At 50.1% G+C, this 21,703-nt stretch overlaps 1 protein-coding gene across 1 annotated transcript in view; it reads right to left on the bottom strand.

Annotated features, from left to right (window-relative positions):
* Positions 1 to 615: 615 nt before the first annotated feature.
* The window catches only part of FBF1 (Fas binding factor 1), a 159,209-nt gene continuing 138,121 nt past the window's right edge, over positions 616 to 21,703 (bottom strand). Inside the window, exons 29-30 of the mRNA XM_075349603.1 lie at positions 3,562 to 3,680; positions 616 to 789 (exon numbers count right to left, since the gene is read on the bottom strand). Of these exons, the coding sequence (XP_075205718.1) occupies positions 736 to 789; positions 3,562 to 3,680 (173 nt within the window). The 3' untranslated portion in view covers positions 616 to 735. The remainder of the gene's footprint in view (positions 790 to 3,561; positions 3,681 to 21,703) is intronic.

The raw sequence follows: 21,703 nt of genomic DNA, 5'->3' as shown, positions 1-21,703 counted from the left end.
CATCCAACTGCTCCTTACGAGTACAGAACACCTGAGCAGGGTAATGCTTGCTCAGCACTACTCAATACTAGTGATGAGCGAGCGTGCTCGCCACTGCTGGTTACTTAAATCGATTATCAGGGTGCGCAAGTACTCGTGGAGCTCAGCCGAGTATCACAGGTGTTCAGATGTTTATTCTGTGAAACAATGACCACAACACGCACCCCAGAGAGAGCCAGTCACAGTCTCTGAATAGATCTCATTGGGATTAAAGCAATGTTTTAGGATGTAGTGCTCAACTCGACTGACCTGCTCAACTCAAGGACCAAGCACCCAAGTATTTTACTGCTCGCCTATTTCTACTCATTACCAATCTTGAAAGTGGCCAGTGTCAGGTATATTTCTTCTGAGGGTATACACCTGACAGTGGGCACAAACGCAATGTGGGTCTAGCCTTAGTATTTCAGTCGGCATTTGCTTGGAATGACTCCTGAGCCCACCCCATACATGTGAACCCAACTTATAGGATGTAATAGTACGTTATATCAGGAAGAGGTTAATGTTAAAAATGTGTGTAGGTCCTAGTCTGCCATCGAAGGAAAGAAAAAGCAGAATAATAACAATATACAATATTTTATTTATTAGTATAAAAGTCATATAAAATATCAGATCAGGGTCAGTAGTTCCCCAGAAACTTCTGTGGTGTCCTGTGAAGTAAACTTTTTATTGCATTCATACGCTCAATGGGTAGGAAGACTATTTCTTCAAAGCTTCCAAATAGAGTTTCTCATTTTCTATGTAATCCCAGTCCTGTTTCAGGAAAAAATAAAATAATCAACCGAAGAACCAGAGCACTGCAGAGAGTTATGTAAATGATGCATCAACCTGGCCTTTTTATGTGATGAACAGTAAGACAGTCATTAAGCTAGCAGCTTAGGTGAGAAGTACATTCATGTCTATGGGGAAGCCAGAATAAATATATTGCCCACATGTGTTCAGGCAACAGCTATCTAAAGTGTATTGGGCATCTTTAAAATCTTCTGTCATGGTGAACAATTGTTATATAGCATGATTCACTAGCTACTGTACCCGGAAAATGTGCTGTAACATCTAAAAGTGACTTAACAGTACTGACATATGTACCGTACATACACTTTGGTTCATGAGAAGTGGCAGTACAATGAACCTCAGTGACGATAAACATCCTTGCTACAAGTGGTCTCACAGACTTGTCACCCCCACTGGTTGTCTCCACTACAAGAATGAAGCCTTCTCCAAGGCACTTTTGCCACCAAGATCACCAGACTAGCCTGATTTTTTTTTCATTTGGGGCCATTTGAAAGGTCAGGTGTACAATAACAAGCAACATACATTACAGGAACTCTGAAAGAACATTCAGTGAGAACCTCAGGCTATGACCCCAGACGTCCTGCGGAATACATTCAACAGTATGGAACGGCACGTGTAGGTGTGCTTGGATGTGAATGGTGGACATTTTCAACAACTGCTTTAACCTCTTCCTATCCTGAGTCCCCCCCGGGGGGACATTCCAAAAATTCTGTTACGCTCCTTTGTCACCTGGCAGGGGACATCAATAATTCATACGCATTTTACTGCCCTAAGTCTCTTCTAGCGGGCCACTCAGTGGAAAGTCCATTTTCTAAGCATAGCAGGCAGGACTTCGTGCATAGTGCTATTGGGATTTCAATGGGCAGAACAGGAAATTTTATTGGATAGGAAAAGGTTAACACATCAATTTTCCATCAACCAAAGTATGTATAGGCCAAACTTCAGTAAGATTGAAAAATTGCTTCTAAATGAGGCGATCAAAGTAAAATAGCGAGTGAATCACCCTGTATATGTTCCATTTCGGAAACCAATGTTCCAATTCAACTCCGAAAGATCCCAAATAAATCCCATATATCTAAATCACACAAATCCCAAATAAGTTAAAACAGGTCACAGTTCAAAAGCCAGAATTCTGCAGTCAGGGGCTATGTCATGTGATTGTTGCTTCTATATTGTCCTCTGTCTCTGTAGGTATTAAAAAAAAAAAAAAAAAAGTCTTACCTATATTTTTTTTTTACAATGCTATGGATGAAGCAGTAAGGTGAAATATCACAAGTGCCACCTCCATCATTGTACTGCGATTAATTACATGTTTTTCTAAAGTGTGCGTTATATATTGAGCTTGGTAACAAAAAGCATATACCTGGCATGTTAAATAGATTATCAAGGACTTTTTCCCGCTTTGGCGTTAGTAAGTACCTGCCATTTCGCACCACTAGGGGCGCTTCTACGGGTCCACACCTGTGACTGTGGACCCATAGAAGCGCCCCTAGTGGTGCGAAACGGCTGTATTCCAGCGTGCCTCTCACCCTTTCCCTCCCCATATGCCTATTTACTAACATTTGAATAAAAGCAGAGAATTCACCTCGTGAGTGCCTCCAGCCTGCTGGCTTTCTAAGTTCTTAACTACTTGCCTGTTCTGCCCTGCAACAATCTCTTCCAACTAGCTCCTCATGTAGATTCTACAGCTTGCTGGGACGTTACTTCCACATAGCAGCTTTTTCTCTTTGTCTCTGCTTTATCAATGGGACGTCACTTCCAATATTATACTGATGAATAGCCAGCTCCCCGCTACCTATTAGCATGATGTCAGCAGTGACACCTTGCCAATAGAGCAGAGCGGAAGACAAAGAGCTGCTTTGTCGACATACCGACGTCTGAGCCAGAAGTACCGGCGCCTGAGCCTGTAAGTTCTTAGCCTCATCGGTAAAAAAAAAAAAAAAAAGTCCTTGATAACCTTTTTAAAGAGAGCTCGGACTTTCTAATTATTGCAACATTCATGTTCATACATGGCCTGCAGGGCTCCTTCACGCAAAGCCATCTGATAACGTTTTTGCTCAGAGAACACCAAAATCTGTGGACTAATGCGGGCGTCACATGAGGCGATCTATCGTGCGCTAGGTCGTCGGGGTCACGGTTTTCGTGACGCACATCCGGCTTCGTTGGCGACGTCGTCCCGTGTGACACCTACGAGCGATTGCAAATCGGTGACAAATTGTGTACTCGTGGTTTATTTTTAAAATATCGTTTATTTTACTTTGCGACGGTTGTTTATCGTACCCGGGGTAGCAGACACTGCACTGTGTGACACCCCGGGAATGATGAACACAGCTTACCTGCGTCCCGCCGGCTATGCGGAAGGAGGTGGGCGGGATGTTTACGTCCCGCTCATCTCCGCCCCTCCGCTTCTATTGGCCGGCCACTGTGTGACGTCGCTGTGACGCTAAACGTCCCACCCCCTTCAGGAAGTGGATGTTCGCCGCCCACAGCGACGTCGCTCAGCACGTAAGTACGTGTGACGGGGGTTAAACGACTTTGTGCGACACTGGCAGCGATTTGCCCGTGACACACAAACGACGGGGGCGGGTACGATCGCACATGCGATCGCACGATAGATCGCCTCGTGTGACGCCCGCATAACTGTTCCACGGGATCGTTCAGTATTCTGGGCTCCTGAAATAAATGCTGTAGTGCACACCATCACAACTCTAGTGCTCGTACCCAATTTCATACCTGTTGTGCTTGTACTTTATATACTGCCAGCATCGCATGCATTTCTGACTTCTTAGGAGCTCTTTCTTGTGATATTCCTGATCCAACTGCTGTGGTATTGGTTACAGTATGGGGCAAACCTGAAATGGAAATGTGTTCACCACCATTTATTATAAAGGAGGTGTCAAGGAAAAACAAAACCATCCTTTTTAATCAAAAACGGTGCCAGTCTTTTCTGTGATGTAACAGATTTTACAGCTCATCCACACTTAAAAGGCAATTTGTCAGCAACTTTTTACTATGTAAGCTGAGAACAGCATTATGTAGGGGTCAAACCCCCCTCCCCAAAAAAGCAGCTATGCCTCTCTTATCTGTGTGTGTACTGTTGTTGAATTAAATTAATTGTTTTACTACCCTGTGATTATCATTGCAAGTGCAGAGAAGTCCGACACGCCCTCTACTGTGTCTGACCCCTCACACTCAATGCACATTCTTTATTGAGAGCCTGGTGTGGGTAGGACAGCTGCCTGGGCTCAGCTACATGCTTAAGGGTAAGAACAAACTTTGCGTTTCAGCTGCTTTTTAGGTCCGTTTTGAGAAGCACCTTATTTCATGCCAAAAGGCATGCGTTTTGTTTTTCCAGCAAAATCAATGGAAAATAGGGATTTTCAGACCGCACTTTGCGTTTCTAAACGCTGCATTTAATTTGCATATTTTGTGGCAAAAACCATGCGTTCAAAGAAGCAGCATGTCAGTTGTTTTTGCCATTTTGGGTGCGTTTTGCTAACAGTGAAGTCAATGAGAAATGGCAAAAACCAAGATTCCTTAAAATTCCTGCGTTTTAGCTGCTTTTTATGTGCAGAAAACATGCGTTTTGAACTTCCAAAACACATGCTTTATGGACATCAAATTAATGATTTGATATGTCCCTTTACACACACACATAATCAGACAATTAAATTTAAGTAAAATATGCATTTACTGCTATTTTAGCGATAAAATGTATATTACCACTAGAATTTTATGAAATATCGCTTTTCCTTATTTTTCCTATTAATATAGATTTGATCCTTTTTTTTCTCTTTTTTTTCATTCTGTATGACTGATTAAACTTTATTTAGCAGTGTTTTGATGTTAAACGCATCTGTCAAAACGCAGGTGAAAAAGCAGGTAAAGAGCGCTGAAAACGCATCTAAAATGCGGTAAATACACATGCGTTTTCAGCGCTAAATTTCTGAAAAAGGCAAGTTTGGTCAAATCAATTAAGCACAAAACGTGCGTTTAGAAATGCAAGTAGGTGAACGCAAAGTGTGTTCTTACCCTAAAACTCAATTCCTTGATTGTGTGAGAATGGCTGCACCCAGTAATCTAAGTGATACACCATTGGATTCAGAGTCTCTCTGCCTACATTATGTTGCTGTCAGATGAGGGAGCAAAAACCTGTTGACAGATTCTCTTAAGTGGGGGTTTGTTACAATATCAGACACAGACTTTTGAAAAGTGTTGCTTTTTCGGAAAAAAAACAAAAAACAAATTTCTCTAGTCCCAAACAAAACTTAGGCGGGCTTTACACGTTGCGACATCGCTACCGATATATCGTCGGGGTCACGGTTGTTGTGACGCACATCCGGCACCGGTCAAACAGTCAAAAAATCACTGATCTGTGTCACGTCGTTCATTTTCATAATGTCGCTCCAGCTGCAGATACTTTGTTGTTTGTCTTTCCTGCAGCACCACACATCTGTGTGTGAAGCCGCAGGAACGACAAACATCTCCTTACCTGCGTCCACCGTCAATGCGGAAGGAAGAAGGTGGGCGGGATGTTATGTCCCACACATCTCCGCTTCTATTGGCCGACCGCTTAGTGACGTCGCGGTGACGCCGAACGCACCTCCCCCTTGAAGGAGGGATTGTTCGGCGGTCACCGCGACGTCGCCGACAAGGTATGTGCGTGTGAAGCTGCAGTAGCGATAATATTCGCTACGGCAGCGATCAGCAGATATCGCATGTGCGACGGGGGCAGGTGCTATCGCGCTGGACATCGCTAGCCGATGCTAGCGATGTCGCAACGTGTAAAACCCGCCTTATAACATCTCATAAAAATCATAGAAAACACAGGGATGCTCGACCAAAAAAGACAAAAAGAGGTAAAGCGAAAAATAAGAGCGTGAAAAAAGAGAATTTTGTTTACTTACCGTAAATTCTTTTTCTTATAGTTCCGACATGGGAGACCCAGACAATGGGTGTATAGCTTCTGCCTCCGGAGGACACACAAAGTACTACACTCAAACGTGTAGCTCCTCCCTCCTAGCATATACACCCCCTGGTAGCCAGTCCTAGCCAGTTTAGTGCAAAAGCTGAAGGAGGACATCCACCCACAAGTAGAGATAGAGCAAGAACCGGAATAACCGGAATCTCTGTCTACAACAACAGCCGGTGATAACACACGGAACAAGAAACCTGCCGACAGGCAACAGGGAGGGTGCTGGGTCTCCCATGTCGGAACTATAAGAAAAAGAATTTACGGTAAGTAAACAAAATTCTCTTTTTCTTCATCGTTCCTTATGGGAGACCCAGACAATGGGACGTTCCAAAGCAGTCCATGGGTGGGAAATAAACAGAAACTGAGAAGTAGGCGAAACCTAACTTCACAAATGGGCGACAGCCGCCTGAAGGATGCGTCTGCCCAAGCTCGCATCTGCCGAAGCATGAGCATGCACTTGGTAGTGCTACGAAAAAGTATGCAAACTAGACCAAGTGGCAGTCTGACAGACCTGCTGAGCCGTGGCCTAGGCCTGAAGCCTAAGAGGCACCAACAGCTCTGGTCAAGTGTGCCTTGATCCCCGACGGGAGAGGTACTTGAGTACAATGGTAGGTATCGGAAATGGCCGACCTAAACCAATCGAGCCAGGGTCGGCTTAAATGCCGAGAGGCCCTTACGCTGACCAGTGGTCAGCACAAAGAGAGGTGCACCGCCTAGGAACAGCGGTGCGAGACACATAGATCCGGAGCACCCGCACCAGATCCAGAGTATGCAACGCCTCTTCAAGGTGATGAATAGGAGCCGGACAAAAGGAAGGCAGGGAAAATGCCCCGGTTAAGGTGGAAGGAGCAACCACCTTAGGGAGAAAATCCGGAATCGGACGGAGAACCACCTTGTCTTGATGAAAAACCAAAAAGGGGGGACTCCGAAGAGAGTGCAGCCAAAACAGAGACTCTCTTGAGGGAAGTAATGGCCACTAGAAAGACCACTTTCTATGAGAAACTAAACAAAGAAACCTCCCTAAGAGGCTCAAAGGGGGGTTTCCAAAAACCGTGAGGACCGAAATAAGGTCCCAGGGCTCTAAAGGCCGCCGGTAAGGCGGAATGATGTGAGATGCGCCCTGCATGAAGGAACGCACCTGAGCTAGCCGGGCAATACGCCGCTGGTACAACACTGACAGAGCCGAGACCTATCCCTTAAGGGAATTGAGGGATAGTCCTAGCTGCAGACCGTACTGTAGAAGGAACAGGAGGGTCAGCAAGGCCAAAAGGCCAAAGGATACTTCAGAGCTCGAGTCATAGTGGAGATGACTTCAGGAGGGATACCAGAAGTTGTCAAGATCCATGACTCAAAAGCCACGCCGTCAATCTGAGAGCCGCAGATTCTGGCGGAAAAGACGGACCTCGTGAGAGGAACAGTCCGGGAGATGCCATGGCACCTCTACGGACAGACGGAGAAGGTCAGGGTACCAAGCCTGCCTGGGTCAGTCTGGAGTAATGAGAATGACCCCACGGCCCTCCTTTCTGATCTTGCGCAGGACTCTGGTCAAGAACTAGAGGGTGAAACACATAAGACAGACGAAACTGGGACCAAACTTGAACCAGTGCGTCTGCCGCAAAAACCTGAGGATCATGGAGCCACGGTTTGACGGCTGAGACAATCTGCCTCCCAGCTTTCCACATCTGGGATGTGGGCTGCGGATATGGTGGACTAGGAGTCCTCCGTCCACAGAAGAATGCGATGAACCTCCAACAGTGATGTCCCGCCCTGGAGGTTGAGTGAGGCAAACGCTGTAGCGTTGTCTGACTGGACTCGAATGTGCCTGGCCGTCAACAGATGACGAAAAGGCTTGGAGAGCTAGAAACACAGCTCTGAATTCCAGCACATTGATCCAGAGGGCTGATTCGGACAGAGTCCAAGTGCCCTGCGCTCCAAGGAGGAGATATACTGCTACCCAGCCGGATAGACTAGCATCTTGGTGAGGATCACCCGGGACGGAGCCAGGAAGGAGCGTCCCTGAGACAGAGGGGCCGAAGCCACCAGTGAAACGAGCCCCTGGTCTGTGGCGAAGCCACCACTCCGTGGAAGGAGGGAGTCAGCTTGTTCCAACGGCGGAAAATATCCAGCCGCAGAGGACGCAGATGGAACTGGGCAAGGGAATCTCTTCCGTTGACACCACGAACTGATCCAGCACCTGTATTAGGTGCCTGATGGAACGACGTCGACCGCCAGCGGAGGGACTGCTGTTTGACTAAGGGCAGCTTCACAAGTGCCGACAGAGTCTCGAATTGCGTCCCTGGGTATGTGAACTTCTGAGTCGAAGTCAGAGTGGACCTGGACAGAGGACAAACCACCCGAATTGGTCAGAGTGGCGAGAGTGAGCGAGGCACTCCGCTAACAGTCTGCACTGGCTGAAGCCCAGACTAGAAGGCTGTCTAGGATAAAAGGATCGCTGCCAACCCCAAGGGGTGCAGGACCACAATCACAGCTGCCCCGACTTTGAGAATACTCGAGGGGCCGTGGCTAACCCCAAGGGAAGAACCACGAATTGGACCACTCTGATTGCAAAACGTAGCCAACGCTGGTTGGAACTGAGATTGGCACATGCAGATAGGCATATCTGATGTCGATGGGTGCTAGGGAATCTCTTTAGGTCAACGATTGACCGCAGAGACTCCATGCGAAAACGCCGCACCTGAACATGCTTGAGAAGCTTGAGATCCAGGTCGGAAGGCACCGCCCTCCTCGGGTACTAGGCATAGATTTAAGCAGAAATCTCAGAACCGTTCCCAGTCGGGAACCGGTACAATTACTCCAGTGGCCTGCAAGAATGCCCCAGCCTGTGAGAAGGCGGCGGCCTTGGAGCAGGGGGGAGTTGACAGAAAAAATCTGTTTGGCGGGCTGGATAGAATCCTATCCTGTAGCCGTGGGAGATGGTATCTCGCACCTCCTGATCGGAGACGTGTTAAAAACATATGTCGCCAAAATGGGAGAGCCTGCCACCGACCAAGGACGTTGCTGGCGTGGCCAGATAGCCAGGAGGAGGCTGACTTAGTGGTAGCATCTCCTGCGGTCTTCTGAGGACGCGGCTTCGTGCGTCATTTGGGTTTACAATCCTTGGCTGAGCTAGTGGACGAGGCCGAGGGCTTAGAGAACGATCAGATGGAGGAACGAAAGGAACGAAACCTCGACTGATTCCTGCCCTGGACAGGTTACCTGGTTTAGGTTTATGGCATGGAAGAACTCTTCCCGCCAAGAGCTTCCTTAATAATTTCATCCAGTTGTTCCCGAATGGTCTGGTCCCAGCAAAAGGGAGCCCAGCAAGGAACTTCTATAGAAGCATCCGCTTTCCACTTCCGAAGCCATAGGAGCCTGCGGATAGCGAGGAAATTAGCCGAGGCTACCGCAGAGCGGTGAGAGTCTCGAGCATGGCAGATAAGGCAGAGGATGAAAAAGACTGAGTCTGGAAGTTAAGGCAACCATTTCGGGCATAGATTCCCTGTGAGGGAATACATCTCCTCTAGAGAAGCAGAGATGGCCTTGAAAGCCCACACTGCTGCAAGAGCTGGGGAGAACGTGGCCCCTGCCGCCTCCATACAGATTTGGCCAGAAGGACAACCTGTCGGACAGCAAAGCCGTAAGTGAGGAGCCATCAGCCACTGGTACAACGGCCCGGGCTGAGGGTCTAAACACCGGAGGGATCACCTTTGGTGAATGAGCCCACTCCTTGACCACCTCTGGTGGAAGGGGAAAACCGTCCTCAGCACCACGCTTTGGGAAGCGTTTGCCAGAACAGACCCTGGGCTTGGTCACAGTGGCCTGAAAAACTGGAGTGGTTAAGGAATACACTCGTTGTTCTCTTAGGCAAGGTAAACTGGAGCCCCTTTGTGCCAGAGAGGGTTGCTCCTCTCATACTGGCGGGTTGAGGTCCAGTACCGAAGTAATGTACAGTGGATCCTTTGCCGTCAGCCACTGATACAACTATCCGGGCTGAAACACTAGACACCGGAGGGACCACCCTTGGTGAATGAGCCCACTCCTTGACCACCTCTGGTGGAAGGGGGAAAAAGTCATCAGAACCACGCTTTAATGGGAGCGTCTGTCAGGACAAGCTCTGGGCTTGGTCACGGTGGGCTGAAAACTGGAGTGGTTAAGGAACACACTCCTTGTTCTCTTTAAGGTATACTGATGTCTGTCTGCCAGAGGGGGGATACTCCCCTGATACAGGCGGATCGAGGTCCAGTACAAATATAATGGACGCAATCAAATCATTAGCATCTGCATCACCTTCGGACTCCGAACCCCCAGTAAGGACATGTCCAGTGAGTCAGCTCGTGAATCAGAGCTGCGGGGGGACAGGGGATCCTGCGTCTCCATTTTAGGAGGACGGGATCTGAGACCAGATGAAGAGTCCTCTGAGAGCTTTGTGAGCGAGCTGTAGCAGCAGAATCGCCCTGAGAAGGGGGCTAATGCATGCCACCAGCCGGAGCAGCTGGAGGGACCCTCCAAGTGGACGAGGCCTGAGGAATCACTGTTTATGCATATTAAGAAAAACAGCCTTGCAGCCTTGCTCTGATGTGAGACATGCTGCAGAAGTGGGGGCTCTGTGAGAGAATGCATCTCCAGAATGCCCCCCAGCAGAGTATAACAGAGAATATAAGCAGCTGCACAACCGAAGGTTGTGGCTAGCCAGACAGTTTAAACTACATTACTGTGCCCTCCAGTCCCCCAGCCCAGGCCCCCATTTGTCACAATGAGGTATCTCTGTGCCTATGCAGACACAGAGAACGCTGAGAAAATGGCGACCGGAGCGAGGAGAGGGGGCGGGGCCTACTCTGAGAGCGGGCAAATGAAGTATACAGGGGAGGGAATCCTTCCTCAGTGAGGAGTGTCCGCTCCCTGTGCAGAGCAGCCGCTGGGCGGAGCCACGCTGTCCCTCTGCACTGACTGACATGCAGGGGAGGAGAATCGAAACTAGGCCTCAGGCGAAGCCGGGGCCTAGATTTAAGAATGCGGCCAGCGTGCAGGCACCATCGGCGCGGTTCTCCAGTGAAAACTGGGGAACCGGCCGGAAATGTTAACACAGTGATATAACATACTGTCCCCAATAAATAAAGTACAAGGGACCCCTGGAAGGACCACTTTCAGCGGTAAAAACGTCTCAATACTTAGCTTTGAGACGCAGGGCCATGTCCCTGGAGAGGGGTTAAACGCTCCTTCCGACAGGATCCTGAACAGAGCTGCGGATGGAGACCGGTCTCCTGCAAAGCAGTGAGAACCGAGATGGCTCCCACTTCAAACCAGAGCCTCTCAGAGGATGTTGAAGGAGCGCGGCATGTGAAGGCTCCAGCCTTATAAAGTCAACCTTAACAGCACCGCCGATACAGTGGGGTGAGAAGGGACATGCCGGGAGTCCAGACTGGACCCGCTTTTCTTCCAAATCTTTGAAATCCAAAAAAAAAAAAAAAATCAAAAATCAGAGAATGCATGTGTGTGTGACCTCCTGAACACAAAGCATTGAAACTGGCTAGGACTGGCTACCAGGGGGTGTATATGCTAGGAGGGAGGAGCTACACGTTTGAGTGTAGTACTTTGTGTGTCCTCCGGAGGCAGAAGCTATACACCCATTGTCTGGGTCTCCCATAAGGAACGATGAAGAAAAGAAAGGCAAAACAAAGAAAGAAAAGAGTGAAAGCAGATACACTGAAAGAAAGGAAAGCAAGAAAGAGGATGAAAGAGAAAGCAGGAGAAATGAAGCAAGAAAGAAGGAAAAAGAAAAGGAAGGAGCAAGAAACAAAAGGATGAAAGACAGAAAGAATGAAAGAGAAATAGAAAGAGAATGAATGTATGATTGAAAGAGAAAAAGAATGAAAGCGAAGGAATGAAGAAAAAAAGAAAGTTAGCAATAGAAAGATCAAGCAGCGTTTTGCTTAGCTAAAACAGAAACGTACAGCGGGGAACTGGAACAGAAAGTCAAAGACGCCACCCCACCTGGGGACCAGGACACTTTTTTTTTTTGTAGAGAGATGCCATTTTGCTTAAAAAAAAAAAAATGCATCTAAAATATTGTAAATCCAGTAATGACTGAAAAACATATAGGCTTACACATACTCCCATTGTCCCAAAATGCGGATTTTTGAACTTACTCTTGTAGCCTTCATTAGGGGATACATGAACCATGCTTGTATACGGCTGCCTGCCACCAATAGGCTGACACAAAGGCTATGTTCACATTTGCTTTTTTGTACTTTTATTTTTCTGTAAGCAAAACCTGCTCTCTTGGCAGTAAAAAAAAAAACAAAAAAAAAAACTGCTTACAAAAAGTAGATTTTACTATTTTTTTTCCACGTTTTGTCGATATTTTTCTGGCATTTTATTTTGTTCACGTTATATATTTCATTTGTGTACAGTACATATTTAATAAAATTAGTTTTTTTCACCAAAAAAAGCAAAAATGCATAGTTGTGTTTTTGGGCACTGTTTTTGCACTTCCTCATGTGAACGTTGCGCCCTGCAACGTGGGGGTTTCACTCGCTTGCAGCGGTGTGAGGTAGCTTCAGCAACACACGTACACAGTCTCTTCATAGAAATTCTGGCAGTTTATTTAAAAACACTCAGCATAAACTGCCCTCAAACATAAACAATAAGTCCATAATAGAAGTTTAGCAACTTCCCTACTCTCTGGCTCCTGCCAGCGTACAACTCTAGCCAAGGATCCTTCCAGCACCCAGGGCCCTCTGCAGACCCCTGTCTGTCTCTCCTCCAGGAGAGATTCGGCCCTACAGCCCTGGCCTGGCTTGGCCGCACTCACCTCAGACTCTATATCAGAGCCTTGTGATCAGCCTCCATGCAGGCTGAAACACCCAGAGCTCCTGGCTCTGCTCTAACTTGTTTCCAGTCCACACACACTGGACATCTAGAGCCAGTCTCTCTCTAGACTGCCCTAGACACACTTCTCCCAGGTTCAGAGACAGGATTGCTTTAACCCCTGGAGCCACACCCACAGGTGGTAAGGAGTGTGTAATCAGCATCACACACCCTTCCATGGCTCTGCATGTAATGCAATCCTGTGGAACCACAGGTCCCAGCCAGCTTCACATTGCAGAGCACCCACGCTTCTGCATAACATACCGGCCCTTTGTAATACAGCCGGTTGATACCTCACACTCATTACTTTGTATGGTGAACAAAGGCTGCAAAAACACAAAATTGACAGATTGGGAAAGAAGGGAATTTTGTTTACTTACCGTAAATTCCTTTTCTTCTAGCTCCAATTGGGAGACCCAGACAATTGGGTGTATAGCTACTGCCTCCGGAGGCCGCACAAAGTACTACACTTAAAAGTGTAAGGCCCCTCCCCTTCTGGCTATACACCCTCCCGTAGGAGTACGGATTCCTCAGTTTTAGTACCAAAGCAAGAAGGAGGAAAGCCAATAACAGTTTCAAAAAACAAATTCAATCCGATAACAAGATCGGAGAACTTAAGAAACAACATGAACAACATGTGCACCCGAAAAACGAAACCCCAAGAACAATAGGGCGGGTGCTGGGTCTCCCAATTGGAGCTAGAAGAAAAGGAATTTACGGTAAGTAAACAAAATTCCCTTCTTCTTTTTCGCTCCTAATTGGGAGACCCAGACAATTGGGACGTCCAAAAGCAGTCCCTGGGTGGGTAAAAAGATACCTCGTGATCGGGCTGTCAGGCAGCCCTTTCCTACAGGTGGGCCACCGCCGCCTGAAGGACCTGTCTACCTAGGCTGGCATCTGCCGAAGCGTAGGTATGCACTTGATAGTGTTTGGTAAACGTGTGCAGACTCGACCAGGTAGCCGCCTGGCACACCTGCTGAGCCGTAGCCTGATGCCGCAATGCCCAGGACGCACCCACGGCTCTGGTAGAATGGGCCTTCAGTCCAGATGGAATCGGAAGCCCAGCAGAACGGTATGTGTGAAGAATTGGTGCCTTGATCCACCGCGCCAGGGTGGATTTGGAAGCTTGCGATCCCTTTTGCTGACCAGCGACTAGGACAAAAAGCGCATCAGAACGGCGCATAGGCGCCGTGCGAGAAATGGAAATCCTGAGTGCTCTCACCAGGCCCAACAGATGTAAACCTTTTTCAAATTGGTGAACTGGATGCGGACACAAGATGGCAAAGTGATATCCTGATTGAGATGAAAGGAAGAAACCACCTTGGGAGAAAACTCTGGAATTGGACGCAGTACTACCTTGTCTTGGTGAAACACCAGGAAGGGAGATTTGCAAGATAACGCCGCTAGCTCGGACACTCTACGAAGAGACGTGACCGCCACAAGAAAAACCACTTTTTGTGAAAGCCGAGAAAGGGAAACCTCTTTCAAAGGCTCGAAAGGCGGCTTCTGGAGAGCAATGAGAACCTTGTTTAGATCCCAGGGTTCCAATGGCCGTCTGTAAGGAGGAACGATATGACAAACTCCTTGGAGAAACGTGCGTACTTTAGAAAGCCGTGCCAAGCGCTTCTGAAAGAATACGGATAGCGCGGAGACTTGACCCTTAAGAGAGCTAAGCGACAAACCTTTTTCCAACCCAGACTGCAGGAAGGAAAGAAAAATTGGCAATGCAAATGGCCAGGGAGAAACCCTCTGAGCCGAGCACCAAGCTAAGAATATCTTCCACGTCCTGTGATAGATCTTAGCTGAGGATGGTTTTCTAGCCTGTCTCATTGTGGCAACTACTTCATGAGATAAACCTGAGGCCGCTAGGATCCAGGACTCAATGGCCACACAGTCAGGTTCAGGGCCGCAGAATTCAGATGGAAAAACGGCCCTTGAGACAGCAAATCTGGACGGTCTGGTAGTGCCCATGGTTGGCCTACCGTGAGATGCCACAGATCCGGGTACCACGACCTTCTTGGCCAGTCTGGAGCGACGAGAATGGCTCGATGGCAGTCGGACCTGATTTTCCGGAGAACTCTGGGCAACAATGCTAGAGGTGGGAACACATAGGGTAGTCGGAATTGCGACCAATCCTGAACCAAGGCGTCTGCCGCCAGCGCTCGGTGATCGTGAGACCGTGCCATGAAAACTGGGACCTTGTTGTTGTGCCGTGACGCCATCAGATCGACGTCCGGCGTCCCCCAGCGGCAACAGATCTGCTGAAACACGTCCGGGTGAAGGGACCATTCCCCTGCGTCCATGCCCTGGCGACTGAGAAAGTCTGCTTCCCAGTTTTCCACGCCTGGGATGTGAACTGCGGATATGGTGGACGCTTTGCTTTCCACCCACGTCAAAATCCGCCGGACTTCTTGAAAGGCTTGGCGACTGCGTGTTCCCCCTTGGTGGTTGATGTACGCCACCGCCGTGGAATTGTCCGACTGAATCCGAATCTGCTTGCCTTCCAGCCATTGTTGGAAGGCTCGCAGAGCAAGATAGACTGCTCTGATTTCCAGAACATTGATCTGCAGGGTGGACTCTTCCTGAGTCCACGTCCCCTGAGCCCTGTGGTGGAGAAACACCGCTCCCCACCCTGATAGGCTCGCATCCGTCGTGACCACTGCCCAGGATGGGGGTAGGAACGACTTTCCCTGTGACAATGAGGTGGGGAGAAGCCACCAACGCAGAGAGTCCTTGGCAGTCTGAGAGAGGGAGACAGTCCTGTCGAGGGACGTCGATTTCCCATCCCATTGGCGTAGAATGTCCCATTGTAGAGGGCGCAGATGAAACTGCGCGAACGGGACCGCCTCCATTGCTGCTACCATCTTTCCTAGGAAATGCATGAGGCGCCTCAGTGAGTGCGACTGGCTCTGAAGGAGAGATTGCACTCCTGTCCGCAGCGAACACTGCTTGTCCAGTGGAAGCTTCACTATCGCTGAGAGAGTATGAAACTCCATGCCAAGATAAGTCAGTGATTGGGTCGGGGTTAGATGAGACTTTGGAAAGTTGATAATCCACCCGAAACTCTGGAGAGTGTCTAGTGCCACTTTCAGACTGTGTTGGCATGCCTCTTGAGAGGGTGCCTTTATAAGCAGGTCGTCTAGATACGGGATGACCGAGTGACCTTGCGAGTGCAGGACAGCTACTACTGCTGCCATGACCTTGGTGAAGACCCGGGGGGCTGTTGCCAGACCGAAAGGTAACGCTACGAACTGCAGGTGTTCGTCGTGTATGACGAAGCGTAGGAAACGCTGATGCTCTGGCGCAATCGGCACGTGGAGATACGCATCTTTGATGTCTATTGATGCTAGAAAATCTCCTTGAGACATTGAGGCTATGACGGAGCGTAGGGATTCCATCCGGAACCTCCTGACTTTTACTTGTCTGTTGAGCAACTTTAGATCCAGGACGGGTCGATACGATCCGTCCTTTTTTGGGGCCACAAACAGATTGGAGTAAAAACCGTGACCTTGTTCCTGAAGAGGGACGGAGGTCACCACTCCTTCCGCCTTTAGAGCGGCCACCGCCTGCAACAGAGCATCGGCTCGGTCTGGTGGTGGAGAAGTTCTGAAGAAACGAGTTGGCGGACGAGAACTGAACTCTATCCTGTACCCGTGAGACAGAATATCCCTCACCCAACGGTCTTTGACGCGTGACAGCCAAATGTCGCCAAAGTGGGAAAGCCTCCCACCGACCGAGGGTGTGGGAATCGGAGACTGCAAGTCATGAGGACGCCGTCTTGGCAACGGTTCCTCCGGCTGTCTTTTTTGGGCGTGACTGAGACCTCCAAGAATCTGAGCGTCTCTGATCTTTTTGAGTCTTTTTTGACGAGGAAAATTGGGACCTGCCCGGTCCTCGAAAGGACCGATAACCAGACTGACCCCTCCTCTGTTGGGGTTTGTTTTGTCTGTGTTGCGGTAAGGATGAGTCCTTACCCTTGGAGTGTTTGATGATTTCATCCAAACGCTCTCCAAACAATCGGTCACGAGAAAAAGGCAAATTGGTTAAGCACTTCTTGGAATGAGAATCTGCCTTCCAATGTCTCAACCACAGGGCCCTACGCAAAACAACGGAGTTGGCTGACGCCACTGCCGTACGGCTTGTAGCGTCAAGAACAGCATTAATCGCGTACGACGCGAATGCCGCCATTTGCGAGGTCAATGGTGCTACCTGCGGGGCAAATGCACGTGTGACTGAGTCGACTTGCACAAGCCCGGCTGAGATAGCTTGGAGTGCCCATACGGCAGCAAAAGATGGCGCTAACGACGCTCCAATAGCTTCATAGATGGATTTCAGCCAGAGCTCCATCTGCCTGTCAGTGGCATCTTTAAGTGCCGCTCCATCTTCAACTGCAACCAAGGATCTAGCTGCAAGCCTGGAAATTGGAGGATCCACTTTTGGACACTGGGTCCAACCCTTGACCACCTCAGGGGGAAAAGGATAGCGTGTATCTTTAAGCCGTTTAGAAAAACGCCTTTCCGGATAAGCGTGGGGTTTCTGGATTGCGTCTCTAAAGTCAGCGTGGTCCAGAAAAGTGCTTAATGTACGCTTGGGATATCTGAAATGGATTCTCTCGTGCTGCGAAGCTGACTCCTCTACAAGAGGAGCTGGTGGAGAAATATTTAACATCTTATTGATGGATGCTATAAGATCATTAACTATGGCGTCACCATCTGGTGTATCTAGATTGAGAGCGGTCCCAGGATCAGAATCCTGATCAGTTACGTCCGCCTCATCACCCATAGATTCATCTCGCTGGGATCCTGACCATTGAGATGAATGTGAAGGCCTCTCATAGCGAGCCCGCTTAGGTTGCCTGGGACCATCGTCCGAGTCAGAGTCTTCACCCTGAGGTGTATGTGCCCGTCCCGGAGCTTGGAAGTAATTCAGCTGAGGGGGACCAGGGGGCAATGATTGCACAGTGTCCGTGGCCTGAAGTACAGGCCTAGCCCGCAATGTGTCAAGAATTTGTGACATAGTGAGAGACATTCTGTCAGCAAAAGCTGTAAACTCAGTTCCTGTCACTTGGACAGCATTCACAGGTGGTACACCCTGGGTCACGTCCAGCAGAGGTCCCGGCTGTGCAAGTGCCACAGGGGCCGAGCACTGCACACAATGGGGGTCATTGGAGCCTGCCGGTAGAAAAGTCCCACATGCGGTACAGGAAGCATATAATGTCTGTGCCTTGGCACCCTTGCGTTTTGTGGACGACATGCTGTTGGCTCTCTGCAATGTGAGAGAGTCTATAGCCAAAAGGCGACCAGCGCTATGCAGTACAAAGTATTTGCAGGAACAAAATACTAAGATTACTACTGGCACAAGAGGGGGTGAGCCCTGAGGGCTGCTTACCGCCCGCTGAATAGCGGGTAAGAGGCGCAGAATTCCTTGTCTGGGTCTCCCCGGCTCCCCTCTGCAGCTCAGCGTGTCAGCAGGAATGGCTGCCGGCGTCTGTGGAGAGGGGCGGCCCGTGGGAGTTCCCAAACAAAAGTGCGGGAAACAGTGTCCCCTCTGTGCCTATTGTGAGGGCTGGAGTATGTAAAAACGACTCCAGCCCTCAGCGCTGATGCACTGACCAGCGTCCCGCCCCTCTCCTGACTGGCAGGTCTGGGGGCGGGAACGAACGGAACCAGGCCGCAAAAGCCGGGGACTCGAGTTATCAGCGCGGCCGCCGTAAAAGCGCGGCCCGCGCTGAAGTCCCCGGCGCACCACAAGTGCCAGCCGCGCCGCAGTCCCAGCGGCCGGCGCGACCGTTCCCCAAAAGTGTGCCCGCTTCAGCGAAGCTGAAATGAGGCCATGGCACAAGCGCCGCAGCGCTGATGTCCCCGGCGCACTACAACACCCAGCATGCTGCGGTGTGAGCGCGAAATGCACGGGGACACAGAGTACCTTGAGGAAGCAGGGCCATGTCCCTGATGTACTCCGCTCCAATCCAGCATCTTCTCCAGGGGCTGTAGATGGAGCACGGTCTCAGTGCCTGGAGACCAGTAAATCCCACTTCACCCAGAGCCCTGTAAAAAGGGATGGGGAAGGAATCAGCATGTGGGCTCCAGCCTCCGTACCCGCAATGGGTACCTCAACCTTACAAACACCTCCGACATACAGTGGGGTGAGAAGGGAGCATGCTGGGGGCCCTGTATGGGCCCTCTTTTCTTCCATCCGACATAGTCAGCAGCTGCTGCTGACTAAAAACAATGGAGCTATGCGTGCGTGTGTGACCTCCTTCGCACAAAGCTAAAACTGAGGAATCCGTACTCCTACGGGAGGGTGTATAGCCAGAAGGGGAGGGGCCTTACACTTTTAAGTGTAGTACTTTGTGCGGCCTCCGGAGGCAGTAGCTATACACCCAATTGTCTGGGTCTCCCAATTAGGAGCGAAAAAGAAATTGCTGTTTTTGAAAATTTCAATCTGTCAGGGAAAAAAGGAAGCAAGCATGTGCATGAGATTTCTGAAAAAGAGAATTTTTCTTCATCGTTCCTATGGGAGACCCAGACCATGGGACGTCTCAAAGCAGTCCATGGGTGGGAATAAACAGAAAACTGAGAAGTAGGCGAAACCTAACTTCGCAAATGGGCGACAGCTGCCAGAAGGGTGCGTCTGCCCAAGCTCGCATCTGCCGAAGCATGAGCATGCACTTGTAGTGCTTCGAAAAGGCATGCAGACTAGACCAAGTGGCAGCCTGACAGACCTGCTGAGCCGTAGCCTGGTGCCTGAAACCCAAGAGGCACCGACAGCTCTGGTCGAGTGTGCCTTGATCCCCCCCGGCGGGGGAGGCACTTGAGTACACTGGTAGGCATCGGAAATGGCCGACATAATCCAACGAGCTAGGGTCGGCTTAGAGCCGAGAGGCCCTTACGCCGACCTGTGGTCAGCACAAAAAGAGAGGTGCACCGCCGAAGAACAGCGGTGCGAGACACATAGATCTGGAGCGCCCGCACCAGATCCAGAATATGCAACGCTTTTTCAAAGCGATGAACAGGAGCCGGACAAAAGGAAGGCAGGGAAATGTCCTGGTTAAGGTGGAAGGAGAAACCACCTTAGGGAGGACGACCGGAGTCGGACGGAGAACCACCTTGTTTTGATGAAAAACCAAAAGAGGTGACTCCGAAGAGAGTGCAGCCAAATCAAAGACTCTCCCGAGGGAAGTTATGGCCACTAGAAAGACCACTTTCTGTGAAAGACGAAACAAAGAAACCTCCCTAAGAGGCTCAAAGGGGGGTTTCTGGAAGCCGTGTGGACCAGATTAAGGTCCCAGGGATCCAAAGGCCGCCGGTAAGGCCCTGAATGAAGGAGCGCACCTGAGCCAGCCGGGCGATACGCCGCTGGAAACACACTGGCAGAGCCGAGACCTGTCCCTTGAGGGAATTGAGGGATAGTCCTAGCTGCAGACCGGACTGTAGAAAGGACAGGAGGGTCGGCAAGGAAAAAAGGCCAAGAAGCATGGCCGGAAGGGCGACACCAGGACAGGAAAATTCTCCAGGTCCTGTGATAGATTTTGGCCAAGGAATACTTCCGAGCCCGAGTCATAGTGGAGATGACTTCAGGAGGGATACCAGAAGTCGTCAAGATCCAGGACTCAAGATCCACGCCGTCAATCTGAGAGCCGCAGAATTCTGGCGGAAAGACGGACCTTGTGAGAGAAGGTCTGGACGGTCCGGGAGATGCCACAGCACCTCAACGGACAGATGGAGCAGGTCAGGGTACCAAGCTCGCCTGGGCCAGTCTGGCAATGAGAATGACCCGACGGCTCCCCATTCTGAACTTGCGCAGGACTCTGGGCAAGAGCTAGTGGGGGAAACGCGTAAGACAGACGAAACTGGGACCAATCTTGAACCAGCACGTCTGCTGCAAAGGCCTGAGGATCGTGGGAGAGAAGATCCACTTCCGGAGTGCCCCACTTGCGGCAGATTAACCGAAACACTGCCGGATGCAGAGCCCACTCGCCGCTGTCCACGGTTTGACGGCTGAGACAATCTGCCTCCCAGTTTTCCACGCCTGGGTTGTGGACTGCGGATGTGGTGGACCTGGAATCCTCCGTCCACTGAAGGATACGTTGAACCTCCAACAGTGCCAGGCGGCTGAGTGTCACGCCCTGGTGTTAATGTAGGCAACCGCTGTGGCGTTGTCTGACTGGACTCGAATGTGCTTGCCCGCCAACAGGTGGTGAAAGGCCAAGAGAGCTAGAAGCACAGCTCTGATTTCCAGCACAGTGATCGAGAGGGCTGATTCGGACGGAGTCCAAGTGCCCTGCGCTCTGTGGTAGAGATATACCGCTCCCCAGCCGGATAGACTGGCATCCGTGGTGCGGATAACCCAGGACGGGGCCAGGAAGGAGCGTCCCTGAAGAGAGAGGGGCCGAACCCACCACTGAAGGGAGTCCCTGGTATGTGGCGACAGAGCCATGAACCTGTGCAAGAAGGAAGTCCGCTTGTCCCAACAGCGGAGAATGTCCAGCTGCAGGACGCAGATGGAACTGGGCAAGGGAACCGCTTCCATTGACGCCACCATCTGACCCAGCACCTGCATTAGGTGCCTGATGGAATGACGGCGGGGCCTCAGCAAAGAGCGCACCGCTAATGGAGGGACTGCTGTTTGACTAAAGGCAGCTTCACAAGTGCCGGCAGAGACTCGAATTGCATCCCTAGGTACGTGAGCTTCTGGGTCGGAGTCAGAGTGGACTTGGGAAAAAGACAAGCCACCGGAATTGGACTAGAGTGGCGAGAGTGAGCGAGGCACTCCGCTGACGGTCTGCACAGGATGAAGGCTTGACTAGAAGGCCGTCCAGGAAAAGGGATGCCAACCCTTGGAGGTGCAGAACCGCAACCACTGCTGCCATGACCCTGATGAATACTCGAGGGGCTGTGGCTAACCTGAAGGGAAGAGCCACGAATCGGAAATGTTCCTCTCTGATTGCAACGTTGCCAACGCTGGTGTGAAACTGCAATTGGCACATGCAAATAGACATCTCTGATGTCGAGGATGCAAGGAATCTCCTTG

This window comes from Anomaloglossus baeobatrachus, chromosome 5, assembly GCF_048569485.1.
Source record: "Anomaloglossus baeobatrachus isolate aAnoBae1 chromosome 5, aAnoBae1.hap1, whole genome shotgun sequence".
Classification (NCBI taxonomy): Eukaryota; Metazoa; Chordata; class Amphibia; order Anura; family Aromobatidae; genus Anomaloglossus; species Anomaloglossus baeobatrachus.
The sequence above is the reverse complement of the archived record's forward strand: the minus strand, read 5'-3'. Positions and strand labels throughout refer to the sequence as shown.